The 18,086-nt window shown below is 33.3% G+C and overlaps 1 protein-coding gene across 1 annotated transcript in view; it reads right to left on the bottom strand.

The window, feature by feature from the left end:
- LOC138177818 (tRNA dimethylallyltransferase) overlaps window positions 1-14,430 on the bottom strand; it is a 116,569-nt gene extending 102,139 nt beyond the window's left edge. The window contains exon 1 of the mRNA XM_069109023.1: window positions 14,267-14,430. Coding sequence (XP_068965124.1) covers window positions 14,267-14,383 — 117 coding nt within the window. The 5' untranslated portion in view covers window positions 14,384-14,430. The remainder of the gene's footprint in view (window positions 1-14,266) is intronic.
- Between the last annotated feature and the right edge of the window lie 3,656 nt (window positions 14,431-18,086).

The following is an 18,086-nucleotide window of genomic DNA, read 5'->3' as shown; positions in this document are numbered from 1 at the left end:
ATTTGAATACTATGTCTAGCTTCTATCGAAATTCCTATAAAGAGTATATACAATTTTTCTAAAAATCATATGAATCCATTTCTAGCCTGAAGTCTTAAGAGAAATCCAAATATTTGGTTTTACACAAACTTCAACGATTTTCCTTTTCTGATTGCATATTCTGGTATTTAAATTTCTCCTGTGGAAGAACGATATTTATGAAAAATCAATAAATCATAAAATCATGGATATATTACAAGCGCTGAATTTGTTGAAATTTATTACAAGGTAAAAAGCAAAAAGTTCGTAGAAATGAAGACACTTGAACATTGTTTCAAGAATCCTCGATGGTCGATTCAATTAAACGTTCTAATCTCGTTACGGAACTCACGGTTCTGGTATTATGATATCAGCGGTTGTTACAGATAAGATAGACATTGTTGAACGATGTCGATGGATTATGTTTATAAGCGATACATTATTGTGAAAGAGCATGAAATAGATTAATGATGATTTGTATCGAACATTATCTTAATCTTATTTCTTATTTTTTGTTCGTTTAAATGTCACGTCTAGCATTTCAGATTAACGTTGCAGTTTCAGTTTCATTTTTTATCTAATATCTCCAAGCACATCCTTTTACGCATTTTTTTCACACTTGGCGCTTAGTAGATAAAGTAAAACAAGTGATTTGATAACTTTAAATCAGCGAACTTTAAACGTCTAAATCATTGTGAAACCGAGGCTCTGAATTGAGGATTTTTTCTACAAGATCGCAAGATTATTTTTTTATCACTTACGATATCCAAATTTTATAACGTTTCTCACCGATATATTCGTAAATCATGAAAATACTCTTCTTAGATCATTTTCTAACGTTCATAAAGGTTACGAGGAAAAATAATACGAAAGAATGCACTTTAAATAGGAGAAGGCGTATCAACAATTGAACTCACGTTTTAATCGCGAAATAAGACATTGAAATATCAATTATCGAATCAAAGATGTTGCAATTTTCCTGTAAGCATACCTTCGCGCTAAAATAAGACGAGAAAATGTAAAAGGTCAAAGTAATGTACATTAATTCGCTGGTATTATTGCAAATTCCATCGAGTGTCTCTCCAGATGCGTTAGTCACGAATTTAAGTATATTAAGGCGAAAAACCTGTGGTGCTTTAAGGTCGACGACCTGCGAAACCGGTGCGTATTTCTGTTATTACTCTGTCAAACCACGCTCGCCCACGTAGTTGGACCAGAAAAACTTTCATTAAATACCGCTCGTCTCGTTCTACAAACTATCCTCCCTTAATTTCTTTTTCTTTCCTGCTTGTTTTATCGACTTTCGTGACATTTACATCGTTTGATTTGTAGCCACACATTAGTCGAACTGTAGTAAATTTTTTGGTAACAATATCAGATTTCATATCGTTAAAATACATGTTCCTCTTCTTACGCGATACGAATTTCATTTAAAAAGCAATTGTACAAATAAAACGATCGCTTCAAGAAATAATTACTAAACGTAAAAAGATTCAAATACTTAAAAGGAAGGAACAAAAAGATTCAAATACTCTTTTACCTACGATTTGTCAATCCAAATAATTAGAAAAGTCCATAACGAATTGATACCTTCGCTAGTTATTTCACGACCATGACCACGATTTAACGATGACACGGCAATCGTGAAGAAAATGACGAAGAATGGCGGCGAACTGTTCATAAATCGCTTTATTATTTTCTAACGGGAATGGAATGGAATAAAAGAGTATTGTTTTTCTGATTGCTTATGAATAATTATAACATTATGTAACGACATAATCAGCCGCTGATTATACAACAGCACCACACGACCACGATGAAGTACTACTTATACGATTCTTAGTAATAAGTACAGAGTCGAGTGCATTAATCATAAGGATATAATAAACTCGTTCTGAGGACCATAATCAAGAAATGTATGACACATCCGTTTCTTCTGATCTAAACCGTCATTGAATGGGCTGTGTTATCGGCGAATCTGATTAACGATTGATAGAAAAAATTTCTGAGAAAGTCATTCGTTTTTGTCAGTAAAACTTTTGTCTAACAACTAATTTCTAACGACATTGTTACCATTTCCATGACGAATCCTAAATGAATGCCTTTGCGTCTACCTTTTCATTTAGATTATAAAAGCTTGAAATACATGGTAATTTGATGCCTCTATCTAGAACCGCATGTATAATTTGGTAATAATTTATTACTTATTTTTTTTAAATTACTCTTTTTAATTTATTTATATATATTATATATATATGCGTGTGTGTGTGTGTGTTTATTTTATGGCAGATTATTTTCCCCTCCTCGCGGAAAAAAAAGGTAGTAATTTTATGAAAATTCTAAAATCATCTTCCAGGATAAATTTCTATAATTAAAGCAACGGTAATCATGCTTCATATATTATCTATCGTAACTGATACAAATAAATTTGAAGAATTCTCCTTTCTTCAAAGTTATTGATAATTAGCCTATGTAATTATACTCGATGTATTAAATTAATTACAGGAGGCTATGGAAAACTGTTAACTAGATTTCTGAGGGCAATTTTATATATCGTCAGAAAAAATGATAAATCGCAGAAACTAGCGGTAAATCTACGTTTCCTGAGATATTACTTAAACAGAACGACTTACGTTTATCGTCGGTACAGTATAATGGCCAGTTGTCTGGTTAAAGATCCAGAAAAATAAACTTTTTTACATAGAGACGCGAACGACGATGATCTATTGGTATCTCAGAAACCAGAAAGATCAACGAAATATCGAGGTCAACGTGTACGAAAGAAAGTATTACAAAATTCATTGAATCAGCTGTACAAACGGTACGACGCTTTTACGCTGAAATTAAGACATGCAGACACAACAAAGAATAAACAATACTTCGTTAAATCAACGTATACTGCAAACAGGCAATAATAATGTCAGACCGAGCTTACGCAATATCTTGATTCAACAAACCCAAAGAAAATTAAGTTAAATATTCCGTTCCGTGTCTCTCGATATTTTTGGACGATCGCAAAATTTCCATTCGCCTTACGAACACTTGATAATCCTATAATTCTTTTATAATTATTTCGTGGATATTCCTAATCAATTTACATTCCCCCTTAAAAATTAATTCGAAAATTAAATTATAATTATTTTCTGAATTATTTCGTCAAAAAATTTGTCCTTCAAAAATATAGAACAAAGCACTGGTATTAATTGAACTGTTGAATAATTTACAAGATTTATTTACAACCCGCGTTATTTTAATCTACGTTAACTTTTAATTTTCGAATTATTAATTTTATAAAAATATTCGTTACAAGAACGCATTAAATTGAACAGAGATGAAGAATGACTAGTAAAAATTGTTCGACGACGAAAGAAAAATAGCAAATGAAAAAGAATGGATCGCAATGGGGAGGAAAATTACTAACCACTAGCAAGAAGAAAACTGCAGGGTTGGAAATTAGAAGGGAGCCATGGGCCGCAAAGTTATGCGGTCTGTAAGCCCCCTTTTCTGACTCAGCCCTTCAATTGACGAGCTGCGGGTCATTTTGAATCGGCTAGACTATTCTTGGATTAAATTTAACACAAGCCCCAAAATGCACCTTCTATTGTTCCCTGCAGAATCGTTGTTTTCGACGAGAAATATGTCGAAGAGTGAAACAGAATTTGTTGGTTTATTTGTAAATTATGAGATAAATTTGAACACAAGGCAGAAGTAATATAATTAATATTCAAAGAGCAAGATGAATAATTTATTTAGTAATTCTTCGCCTCTGTCCCCCTCGATAATAAAACTTTGAAACTCTTAATTCAACTTTAATCAAAAAATTACATATCGTAGTAGCTTTTCCTTTCAGACACTCAAACACATCGATATTTTCGCCACAAAAATAGTGATTAGAAATCACAATTTCTATATATTATATGCAAATATGGTAGAAATTTGATTGTTCGCAAAGTTTCCTTTCTCAGAATCAACAAAAAATTTATTCGACGATTTCGATTCGTTTCATAAAGACGATACATCGCAATAATATTAATTCGCAATAAAATAGTGGAAACTAAATCTTATTTCATATATTTTATATACTTTTTATTACTTTATTAAATCAGATCCTTCCAGAAATAAATAAATTGATATAAAGAAGATCTCGTTTCGCAATTTTAATACAGAATAACGTTTTATGTCGTAAAATTGTAATTCTGGTTGCGAGAAGACCTGAATATAAAAGAACGATTGGAAAATTTATATCCAATCGATTTCTGTCAATAACGATAGAGATACAGAAACGAAAAAATATAATTTTCTCGAGGATAACAGCAAATATAGCGCGGCAATCTAATGAAACATCGGTCGTGAGCCTGCTCAAGGGCTACGTCGACAAAAGGAGCCCCGTAAATTTCGCGTCATCACCTCGTGGATTTAAAACCGGTTGTTCAAGTGCCTTGTACGTACGTGACCAGCTGTAACTCACGATTTTTACCGCAATTTTCGTATCGTTCATAATAAACCAGACGCGATTATCGCTATAAGCCGTGAACACGATGAATCCCCCCCTTAAGCGTAAATTATTTATTAAATACCGTATCGAATGCAACTCGAGCATCGATATAAAACATTATACATGAAAGAAGACATCAAATATCATCGTATTTGTACGGTTTCAACTTAGAGAATCTATTATCGCGCTTACTATTGAAACATTATGTGCTAAATCACTTTTATCGATTTCGTATATTTTATGTAGGAAAAGTAGCACGCTGCATAGCACTAATATGGTACGATTAATGAGATTTCGATGTAAATAGGAAGAATTAGTACGAGTTAGTAGTAGTTAGGAACATTTTCATAATTTTAGAGAAGGTCGAGTGAAAATGCGTCATTCTGTTCTTCTAAAGAGTCGACAGTCTGACTCGTAACGATCGTTCACCTCGAATCTATACTTATCGTTACTACTATTCTAGCGAAATAATTATATCTTCAGGATCTTCATACACGATTAAACTAACGCTGTTAACGCAATTTTACAAGTCATAAATTACCAATTATGTAGCAGTCTTAAGAAATTGATTTGTATTGTATTACAGTAACAAGTCTGGTAGCCAAACAAACATAGATCTATAATAATATTGTCATAAAGACCTAGGTACTAACTTACGTGTCACGAAACTACAAAAAGATAGTCAAATAATCCATTCTATTTTTTCTGTATTGCCATTGCCAAGTTAATGACGATGTTATACGTCTAAGGATAAATTTTCCTAAAATTTCACCAGGAAATCTTGAAATAATCTGATACAACGACGTTGGTGGGTATGTTTCGACTTTTCATCACGTTTCAGTGCATGAAAATTCAACGAATATCGAGTGAAACAAAAATCGAGTTGAAAAGCATGTAGAATCGATTGTAACGAAAAGTTCCCGAGCCCTTGAACTAAAGATAGAAAATTCGATTAACGCTTTCATGTTCGACAAATTCTGCTTTCCGTAATTTGAGGCGCCATTCTCACGGACAAGAACGGAAGTTTTTCATGCTCAGCACGCAGCCGTTTCTCCAGCCGAAACGACGAAAACTATTTTGAATTCAAGGACCGCGGTCCGGTGCCTTCCACGGGTCACTGTCGTGATAAACTATCAACAAACGTCGTAGAGCATCGGTGGTCTAAAAAAAAAAGAGGAAGTAGGAAAAGAGAGAACAGAGAACCAGTTTGAAATTCCTTGACCATCGACACGATCTTTTTGGAGTAGAGGTTCTATCCGGTTCTAATTAATGAAATTTCTCCGGACGAGACGCAACAGTGGCAGCCTGTGATTGTTAATTATTATTTAGAAGAAAATAATTATACAGACTCAGCTGTTTGAATCATTTTTTGATCATATGCTTAAGAATGATTCTTTTGATCGCGTATTCCACGAAAATTTGAAACTATGCAATTCTTTTAACGGATAAACTGTCACACAGATAAGCCAGATATCTTGAATTTTTAATTAGGCAATGGCAAATGAAGTGCGATTGTACGTTAATTACGTCAGTAATTTTGTAAAAAAAACCTGTAGATATAGTTAAACAATTTATAATATTACGTATGTACATAGAGATATAGTATTAATACATTAGTATAAATCATAATAAAATTTGACTATGAAAATTTGTCTGTTTTAATATAATTTAAGACGACTACCTCACGCAATTCAAACAAGCCATTGACTTCATTTACCACCGTGTCGTCAAACACTTCATTAGCACAATAACAGAAACACTCCATTACAACCAAATGCACATTAATCCCAATTAAACCCTTCAAAACGATCAACGGCGACCCCTTGTCCATTAATAAACACATCTCACAAAGACGAGAGAAAGAACACAAAGTACAACGAGCGTAAATACCTGAAAATTATAATTAGTAAATACTTTTTTTCCAAATGATGAAACAAACGCAAAATATACGAGAGATGTTAAAAGTGCAAGTGGTTAGCATTGAACGCTAACTGCAATCGCAGACGCGACCTCTATCGATATCGATCGGACGACAGATTGCACAAACCAATTTCTCAACCGAGAGACAAGAAATCCGGGCGAACGCGCGGCAATCGTTAAATGTCCCCATGATTTGTAAGAGAAAAAAGAAAAGAAAAGGAAACCGTGGCAATGCAACGTTTCGCAATTTGTAACTGAGGTACTATTACATTCCTAAACGAATGCTATAACCGTTGACAATTAAATAACCGCTATTACATTTACGCTATTACAAAAATTGCAAACCACTCGTTGCGTGCATATCGCTTTGCTTGAACAACGAAAAAGATTGTTGCAGCGTGCGCCGGTAAGAAAAGAGAGTTCCGTGGAAACGTTCACTTTCTTCACAGTGAAAAGGCCTAAATGGGACTAGGTTAAGATAGGTCACTAATTTCGACATTCATGGCAGTTCATTATTTGCAATGGAAAATGTGAGAGTTGAATATTTTCGAGTATCGTTTCTATTAATTTTATTATTGCTATCTTCTATCTTCTGAATGATCAAAGGTAAAATCTAATTTTCTTTTTAGCGTGACAGAATTTTTGAAGTTTGCTAAAAATATAAAATAAGTTGTTAACAACATATAGAGCTTTACACAGTTTGAATGTACGGAAAATGGCGATGGCTAATACGTAATAACATTTCGATTTCGTTAAGATAAAACGCTTTTTCCTCTGCCATTCCTTCTTTTTTCCTCTTTTTGTACATACATACAAGAAACAGAAAAATTGTTTGTTTCACATCGACATCTTACATGAATCCATTGAACTTCGAACAGAGTGATTCGAGCCCGCATTGTTCATGATTCGCTGGCTTAATCTATCCCACGAGTCTAATAGATCGCAAATTACATCGTGGCCTTTGTTGAATAACGAACTAAAGTTCTGAAGTCTTGAGGAAAGAATGGAAACACTCTTATTTCCATGGGTCCAATAGGGCACCGATTTTTAGTAACGATCGATATAAGGGAGACTGAGCTATCGATCTAATTAGTTAAATGAATTTTTTTGTAAAAGCATGCTCCTTTAAGCAACTTTTATTCCCAAAATGATAGAGTTGAATGCTCGCTCGGTACATGTGCACTCGCGTTAATGTAGGAAGCAAAGTTTGAATCACAGATTTAGCTCAAGTACGCCTGCCCTAGAATATGTAAAATAATGTATTAAATCCGTGAGGTTGGAGTCGTTACGCGGAATTTCGTAAGAGAAGCGTATTTCATTACACTTGCATTACGTCATTCCTTAGTTACGATGGGTAGCACTGTAGAAATGCGAAACGATTTTTCTATAAAAATCCAATTTACACTTTTTCACGAAGCTATGTTAATTTAATAACAATGATATACATAGCAACAAATAATTAAAACGTATATGAGTTAATGAAAAATGAATAAAAATATTCATGTAATCAAAAATTAGTGAAACGATGTTACATATAGACGTTAGAATATTACGTGAACAGTATTGTACGAATAATGTCCTACTTTGTGCCACCATTATTTCCTTCATTTCCTTCCTATGAGCGCTTTAAATCAATGGAACGTCAGACTCTCTATCAACGAGAAAATCTCAATGAAGCAGCTCGCGTGTGAAAGTTTTAACGAAGTCACGGTGAGAAGCAGTATACACTGGCGGACACAGTAGGAAATGGAATACAAGGTTTCCAGTGTAACAATAACTACTCTGACAAACGCGACGTGTAGATACGTATGTTAATTTATCATTCCTTTTAACATTTTGCTCCTGAGACGTAATTAACCAGCTGATCCTTTAAACAATAAAATCAACTGCTCTTCGTGCATTCGTATATTTCAATCATTATAACGATCGCCATATAATGCACTTACAGCCACGTTTTTAACACTCTGTGCATTCTATGCACTTCTGCATAAAATTTCTAAAAAAATGCATAAAAATCTGCAAGTCTAAATAAATATTAGCAATTCCTAAACAGTTCGCAAACTTCCACGTAAATCTAAACTTTCCAAAATTCCACACCTATAATCCGATCGTGTCGCCTAAAACGAATAATTTCAAAGAACTCGTGCGCTCATTCGAATTCCTACGTGACCTGACACGACGCGATATTAAGATTCAGTGGGCCAAATGCTCGGCCAAAGACACGCCGGTGGGACTTTGGAGCAGAACTCGTACAGCACTCGGTTCATCGACTTCTCCGCATCGCGTAACGTCCCATCGATTCGTCCCTGAGAACCAGCCAACCAGAAGGTTACTCTGTTCATCGGCAGCTCGAAAATTACTCCGCTTTAGAGCATCGACGAAGAACGACTGTCGTGTCACTATCCCTGGAGTATTCGTCACCAAAACCAGCGGAAAAACAATTCCCTCGACGAACGCGATCTATAATTTCACGGAGAGGACCACCACTTGATCCTCGATCCTCGATCGTGCAGAGTGTAGGAAGAATCTCAGAGGCGGTTCCCGTCGCCACAAAATTTGCAGATATCTTTTTTCGTCGTGCGTGTGGGCAGACACGTGTCTGACTCTGTCCGGGTTTCCCCGGCACATACGGTCAAGCCACCGTAATTTATGCACACAACCAAATGTCGTTTTGACGTTTCGGTCACCACGTTTTATGACCATTCGTATTGTTACACGTGTGTGACTCGACTAAATAATACTTTCAATCGTTTGGAAGATTTTTGAATTCTAAAATGAACCTTTAATCAGTTAGATATCAACTACATAGTAATTTCAGTTGTTTGAGAAATTTCTGAATTCCATAAATGAACCTTTAACCATTTCATCGTCGATTGGATGGTATCCTCAATCGTTTGCGATATTCTTACAGTTGTAAAATGAACATTTAATCGGTTAAACAATCGACTACGTGTTACTTTCGCTTATTTGACAGATTTTTGAATCCCACAGTTGAACCTCCAATCGCTTAGTTACCAACTGGTTGGTGTTTTCAATCGTATGGGAAATTTGTCTAATTCTAAATGAACCTTTAATCGCCTAATTAAATAGTTCACGTTCGAAATTCAAGTCGCTGTTGTATAGTAAACTATATAACCTAAAGGCGTTGTATGCAATGATATGCTAATCTTTTAACCCCTTTCAATAGCATGACCGTATGAACATCTATTTCTATTGAATCATTTTTTATAAGAATAATATTAACCTACTTATGTGTAAAAAGCTTAGGAGATATGTTAATTTGAAAACGTTAGCAGACATTTTTATTTCTATACTGCGAATTTGTACTTCATTGCTAATTCACTACATCACACCATTCAAATATATTCATCTACGTGCATACAATATACTTCGCTGCACATTAGCAGGTTATAGTTCTATTACTAACCTTTGAAATGAGAAAGGAAATTAGTATTGATTAGTTTTTTATTCTCATGAGGAAAAATAGAAACTAGCGACAGATATATGTAAGTAGATTTCTCGGTAAGCATGTGGTAATAGAGATAGGCAACGTATGTAATTTTCGAGTGTTGATGCGTACATGTAGCTTTATAACTCTCACACGCATCTTCCTATTCTTTGCATCATATCAAAGGATGAGAGAGAAAATACCAGTACTAAGGATAATTTCTTCGAAACTACACTATTTTTTTAAAGAGATAACGTAATCGCTTTGGCAAAGAGCAAAAGTCATAGAAAAATTTAATATTTTACGATTGTTTTAAATAATGACTTTTAGCCTTAAATGTTCTTCACAGTGGATCAATAAATCAATAAAGGATAATATATAATGATGTATCTAAATTAATAACCGACATTGTTATCAAATTAAAAATCCGCGAAAGATTTCAACGATTATTCAGATTCTGACTAAACAAAAAACGTAATAGAACAAAATTCCGTTGAATAATCGCAGACATTAGCAACGAACATGCGAGGCGATTAAGAAATATGATGCAGCTCTAACGATCAGAATCTCAAGCTTATTCTGATTGCGCAAATTAGAAGGGAAATCCTCCGTCAATTACGGGCGATGATACAGAGACAAAGGAACGTGGGAGAAGATAAAATGTCGAGGGAACTCCGTGTGGAAAGACGAACAACATGATTTTGAAAACGTGTAGGCAGCGACTAGGAAAAAGAGATCAGTGCTCTAGGTGATTAATCGTGGTTACGCGTAACAAATGAGAGTAATGGAAATCGTCTGAGGACAGATTCGAAAATATCTCAATGACGAAGAACACGTGATTTATAAGTGAGTGAAGAGTTGTCACGTGCGAAAGCGGCCGCTTAAAAACGAAATTGACGAGTGACGAGTTAAAACGAGTCAACGCGAAAGTAGACGACGATATAGAAAAACTGTGAAGTTGTAAAGTAGTGATTTATGTTCGACATTCTTCGTACACTGAAAAATTTACGTTCCTCGGAAATATCGTATGGAAAAATTGTACGAAAGGAAAAGCTACGCTACTCGATGATTTTACCTTTATTTTTCTTACTTTCTTTTTATTTATTCCGTTGATATACATTTGCTTTCTTTAACTAAACATGATTTTAAGGACATATATTTTACAACAATTTCATTAACATTAATTAACGTAATTCGATATACAACAATTAAAATAAATACAGAATAATTCATTCAAATGAGTTCTTCTTGAATGAAATATTTAATATTAAGAAGTTAGTATTAAATCTCTAGCGCACACAATATTTAATATCACCTTGAACAAAAATTCTATATAGATATCTAATTTACTAACTTGTTATTTCTTCCTACAAAAAATTTAACAACTTCCTATTTTTTCTACAAAAAAATCTAATAATCCGATTTTTTCTCACATGTACATAACATGTCTGATCTAATTATCACAAAAACAGCAACTTCGTAATCCATTTTTTCTATACAGTCTAATAAAGAACAAACATGAAAATATGAAGATAACATTTGAATTTCTAAACAAAAAAGAAGGTGAACTGAAAACGTTAGGAAAGAAATAAGAATATATTCACGGGATGAATATAATAATATGTTTGGTCAAAGAACAGTTATTCAAGGAAGAAAAGGTCCGAGAGGAAAAGAATTCTCAGAAAACTTTTTAACGAAGGATGTTCGTGTAGTTTTCACTTTCTTCGAATAGCGGGGTGAAGGAAACAGTGGATATACTAATTCAACGGCCAAAAAAGGGACGGAAGTCCCACGATCCTCCAGAGTAATGCACACATCAAGAGGACAAAGTTTAATTCGATCCACTTACTTTATAACGACTATCATGCGAGCTTTACTACTTTGCATTTATACAGTTTGCTTTGCGGGCCACGAGATAATAAAACACACTCGGATATATTAATAAAGCGCGATATAAAGACCGTCCATTAATGCGGAAGATACATATATGCAAAGTGAAAAAATAACGCGTCAATTGGAGAAACACTTTACGTAACTACATTTATCTGTTTGATAAGTTCTTTGTACAAAGGGATTCTGAGAATCGTTTAAGCAATTCTTTGAAAACGATACTCTGATTTAAGAAGGATGAGACGAACAAACGAATTCCTTTTATTCTAATATTCTTTAAGGGACGGTCAATCATTGTTAAATAGATATTTGAGATCCAATTTGAATGTTTATATTACTGTAATAGTTTTATGAATCATAGACATATTTTCAATTGTTTCGTAGATCTTGTTTATTAAAACGAATGTAATGGTATTAGCAATATTAAATATCTCCAAAATTATGTAAAAATAGAAATGATACAGTAACACTTTTGAAATCATGATATGGCAAATAGAGAACTAAAATATTCAAACTTCCGGTGTTGCAATACTCTTAATGCAATAAAATCAAATCGCAAAACTTCTGAATGCTGACGAAACTAACGCGGAAGTAGTGTTTTTAAAAACATCTTCGGTATCGAATGATATGCTCTTTAGACGAGGACTCTTTTTCTCGATTTCTTTGAAATTGATAAGAGTTTTACTACCCGATAAATCACGCATAGATTCATTCAGTAATCTAGTATTCAGGGTTAAGGAACAGCAGTCATTCATGAATCTTTTGGCATACAAAAAATATTTGATATTCCAAAACATTAAACTGAACATTTATAATCAACAACCCAAAGAGTTCATATTTTTTTCATAAACACAATTTACGAAACAATTAAGACATACAACTATGATTCATTGAATTGCAATAATACATATTCAACTATCTCAAAAAGAAAACCTTGACTGTAATAATATAAAACAATTAATTAAAATAATACATTAACCCTGTTTTTCTTCTCGTTTTTTCTTCATTTCTATATCCCTTTAGATATCTTCTCTGCATATTTACGAAACTTTATTAACAAGAAATGTGAAATATGCAGAAAGTATAAAAAATGTAAATATAAATATATTAAATACTAAAATCAAATATTTAACCACTACCTATACTATGGTAATATCTATTTATCTCATTGTGCTATTTAGTAGTTGTCCCGAGGAGAACAGCAGGATTAAATTCGAAAAGTCGTGTCTGAAGACCAACGACAAAACGGCCAAAAGATAATTACGAACGCGACATTTTCGACGAAAGGGCCATCCCTATGTCACAGAGGGTGTAATTAAACGCTCGTCGTGGTTACCTTACATATGTGAAAGAGTAGGATAATTAGAACGATTAACTTCGGACCCTCTCCGAAAGTTACCAAGCTGAAATCTATGACCGCAGCTGTCGAGAAAACTAGCTCTTGTAACGCAGCTGAATCTAAACTATGCGAAAGATAATAGGAAACGGGTCGCAGAGAAAGAGCAAGATGGATTAGTTCCGCAAGTACGCTCTCATTTAACGCTGTACATAATCTGTTCTCTCATGTGATTCGATAATTTTCATTCAACGCTGGAAACGTGATTATAGTGATAGTCTTCGAATACAAATGTGTTTCGGAATAACGCAATACTGTTATGTAGAATATTGTACTACATTATAACATATGCAGTATTTATTATCATAGATACGTCAATTGAAAATATTTTTTTTCATTAAAAATTGGTTATTATATGTTATTTACGTTGAATATAATATTTATATTGAACAAAAGTGATAGCAATAATAAAAATTAAATAATACAGATTCGTATTTTAATTTCTATAAATAATTAATTTTAAGTTCTGGGTCAACAATACGTTAATCATTTTCTCTTGTTCCTACACAATAAATTGGTATAATAATTTAATTACTAATGACGATCTACGATGTAACACTCGTATGCACATACGCTTGTGGAAAAAGCATGTACTATATCAAGCACGTAAATGAGACAAAAAGAAATTTACTGTTCATAATATATAAATAAAATGCAAGTGAGCTAAAAGTTGGCAGGCAATTGTAAGAGAGCGTAATAACACGTATACAACAACATTCCTATACATTAATGCTTTTCAAAACACCATTCAGTATGTTCTGTCCTTATAAAATGTGACGTATTAGAATAACCGTTTCTATGTTTCCATATTAAAACGTAAACAGACTCGGACGCGAAAGAGGAAGTCAAATAGCACGATGCATATACACTATAGGTTTCAACCTATTCGATCGCTTCAATAAACAAACTATTTCCCACGATTAATATATCGTCTCTCGATTAACTAATAAAGTAGTATGTTTAGGATTTTTGTACGAATTGAAATTAAAATATTCTATTTCGAAAGTTTACTGGTAATAAACAACTTTTAAATACGCACCTAACCTACAAGGACCACGATGGAAAGAACAAGGTAATAAGCGATTATTTTCTCACTTACTTGCATGCTGTCGGCCGAAATAATTTCTCCGGAAAATTTGCGAGCCAATTCGATACCCAAACGTGATTTTCCGCATCCTGTAGATCCCAAAATTGTTAGAACTGGCACACGCGACATGTCGAGCTCTCTACGATCACTTATAGTTACTTGAAACTGCGCATGCGCACCCACGGTCTGCGTGTGCTTCTTGTTCCGCTCACCCAGCCATGAAAGCCAAAGGCGGTAGATTTTGAACGGACACTTACGACACGTCACGCTTTCTTACTCATTTCGTGTCAGTTATGATTACTGTATTTACTGCACAGATATAATTCGTTGTTATTAATAAGAAAATATTTCGTAATATCATTGTATCCTTGGAAACTACGTTACGATTAAGGTCTCATTCATTTTTCATTAAAAGTTATATCAGAGCGTTATCTTATATTTTAAATATAGTACTACCATTTCAATATTTGGTTAATATTATTCTACTTATAACCATTACACTTATTAATAATGTATTTATATTATATTTATATCTATAATACTATTTTCAGAGTTGTGTTATAATATTAATACTACTATTCTGGTCCCTTAGATGATTTGATACAACAATAGTCAACTAATTATATAATTGTCTTATATTATTGTACGTGTATTTTGGAGTTATTATTTTCTGATATGATGTTACTCTTCAAAAAAGACAATTTCCATATGTATAGTAAATTGTTGTATAATATTACAAAGCATATTACGATGGAAATAGTATAACTTTTACAATTTTAGACGCAATCAAATACGCAATTGACGACTATCCCTATATAGAATCACACTCGGCTCTTTCATATATATTTAGCTGATTACGCATACGATATAGATGAACCGAAGCATAGATCTGTCCGTTGTCGCCACATTGTAAAGCATCATTAATCATGTCTTTGTATAAACAAAAATTTTCAGTGAATCCTTTGCCACTTTACATTTTAAATTTACCATACTGTATAGTAACTTATATAATGTACTAACCGTTATGTAGCAATAATTGAACTTCAACGACATTGTAAATGATTTCATTAGCAGTTTAATCTCCAACACGCGCTCTCGTACTTCGTATAATTTTATTCGCTGATAAAATGTCGAAAAAACACGTGTTACATGCAATCTATACTTACCAGTGATATTCTGTTATCATTAAGTCGATCAGACGCCAGCAACGTATTACATATGTGGCGTCATATGTATCATAGCTAATTCTAATCCATATTTCGAACGATCCAATTAAACACATCTCAAAAATCATTCGTTATTTCAATCCACAAGAGATAGCGTTTGGGCACTTGTTATATCACAGGTTATACTTTCGAGATAAAGAGTGTAAGATGTACATATTATAGTTTATACAGCTGACTGGAAGGCTCATCGGCTGGCTAGATCCACCTATCGACGATTGATAACTGCTGATTAAGTTATTATATTTATATATATCCCAAAGATTTCTAAATTCAATAGTTCGGAATCCTTCACTATTTCTGTTTCTAGAGAATAGATAAGAAATAAAGATTCGTCACATAAACATCACATCAATATTTACCATTGATACGATAATATATAAAAAGATCGCAATTATGCCTATGATATTCGTTCAGTGCATACTTTGTATCACGTGAAAGACAAACTTAGCGATTAAGCATCACTGCCAAAATTTACTGTACGTGTAATAATGTATTATCTAACTACATTCGTCTGGATATATGTGTGCATATTATTTTAAGTGTATATTAATAAAGTGCATGCAAAAATGGAAGAAAATAAAATTATTTAATTAAATTGCAGACCATTTGAATTAGTTATCGTCCACTAAAATATTTAAATATTTGTCTCCTTTTATTTAAAGTCAATTTCTACTCGCTCGAAATAGACACTGTTTACAAATTATTATCTGGTAGGTTACATCGTTCGTTACATTTCTATTGCATAATATTCTCTATTAGCATTTATAGACACTATTTACCAACCTACCGTCTATGTAGTACGGTTAATTACGTGTCGCCATTTATTTACGAGAAAAGAAAAAGTAGTTTCTGATTTTGCTCTGCCTTCAAGAGCGTTGATAAGATAACACGTTATTGTAAAAAAAAGTAACCTTACCTGGTCGTGGGAGATTTCAGATAATTTCTATCTACATGAACTCAGATAATTCGGCCATTAAGATATGTTGGATTTTATCCTATAATAGGAAGGGGCCAGCCACTGATACCACCAAGATACGCTTATTTCGTGGTTAAACGTTGCTTCTGCTACTAATTATCGTAGTCTCTTCAATACCTGCATCCTTGTTGATAATGTAGAACATTATTTTGAAGAGAAGTTCAAAATGTTATCTTCCAGAATATGTGTTGAGAGAATTAATACCGCTACGCGCATCTGGAATCTTTTTCTTTTTTTTTTAGGATTTAATCTAGTTTTATATCTTTTCTCTAACTTAGGAAAGAAACTGAGATCGTTGTAATTGATTTTTCCCATACGTTTCTTTCGAAAGAGTGAAACATTCATTGCTGTTACCACGTGATCATAGTTAAAGAATAATTCATATAAATAGAAGCATTAACTACGTGTTATGCTAATCTTATTTCAGTTTCAAGGAAAACTTTAGCAAATTACAATTAAAATATACCATCAATTAATGCGATAAAAGTATTGAACGGAAGTTGTCGTAATCCGCAAAACTCATGTGTTAACATTAGCACACGTGTTCTCATAAATATGCATAAAAAATTATTATGATATGCAAAAAATAGCTATAAATAAGCAATGGAAAATTTCATATTCAAAAGTGACCCTGCTGACTGGCGATTTCTTCACAGTTTTGTCAATCTAGACGGACGTTTAGTAGACCAACTTGGAGAGGCTCGATAGCCTTTAATCTATCGGCTGTAGACTTAACATCTTTCGAGATTACGTAATCTCTTGTTCCGTTCTGTTCTTTTACCAAATATCATCGAATGCTTATATTTTGAAAAAGATATGCTTTTAGAACGACGTTCTTATATCTGCACAGACACTCTTTGTGATTTGCATGAACTAAGTGGAGGCTTGTGTATCTTAACAACGTATAAATTCTAAAGAATCCACTGTTTGAAATACATACCTCAAATTATGATCTTTCTTGGCTCTAAATTTAGATGTACTGTTAAATTTTGCTTTAGAGAATTCAAATGGACCAGATAGAAAGCAAAATGATGATACTTGTTATTATTATCAGGATTATTAGAAAATCCTTCCAAGTCGAATCAAGATTGTAGAAATTTCGAGGACGGTTCGAATTTGAATGCTGCTCTTATACGAAAGCGAAAAATTGGATAACTGGAAAATTTGAATACTTGAAACTTCGATAATTAAGTAATTCATTTAGAAGCTATAATAAATCACGCCAAACTATGATTATATAGCGCAAAGATACGTGATACTGACTTACGATTTTGTTTATTTGTTGAAAATGACAACGTGAGTTCGTGCTTGCCATTCATATGCTGCAGATGCGTGCAGGATGATCCTAGTTGCAATCGATAGATTTAATCGATAGGCTTAAGATGCTTTTTTGTTTTTATCCCTAGTTTTTTGTAAGAGCGTGCAATAAAGGTTTTTTGGCACAGAACGGTGTGATAGATTTATCTATTCGATAAAATAACAACTATTCTGATCTTACCTCTGAGTATAGAAATAACAACATTATTATAATGCAGATTCTATTATCCGCTATCCACATTAGCTTTAACTATCTGCTATCCTCTTGTTATATAAAACATAGGTACATTAAATACAAGTTAATTGCACAAAG

The sequence above is a fragment of the Bombus flavifrons genome, chromosome 3, assembly GCF_040668555.2.
Source record: "Bombus flavifrons isolate JBK064 chromosome 3, iyBomFlav1_principal, whole genome shotgun sequence".
Classification (NCBI taxonomy): domain Eukaryota; kingdom Metazoa; phylum Arthropoda; class Insecta; order Hymenoptera; family Apidae; genus Bombus; species Bombus flavifrons.
Note: the sequence above shows the minus strand (reverse complement) of the source record. Positions and strands in the feature narration are given on the sequence as shown.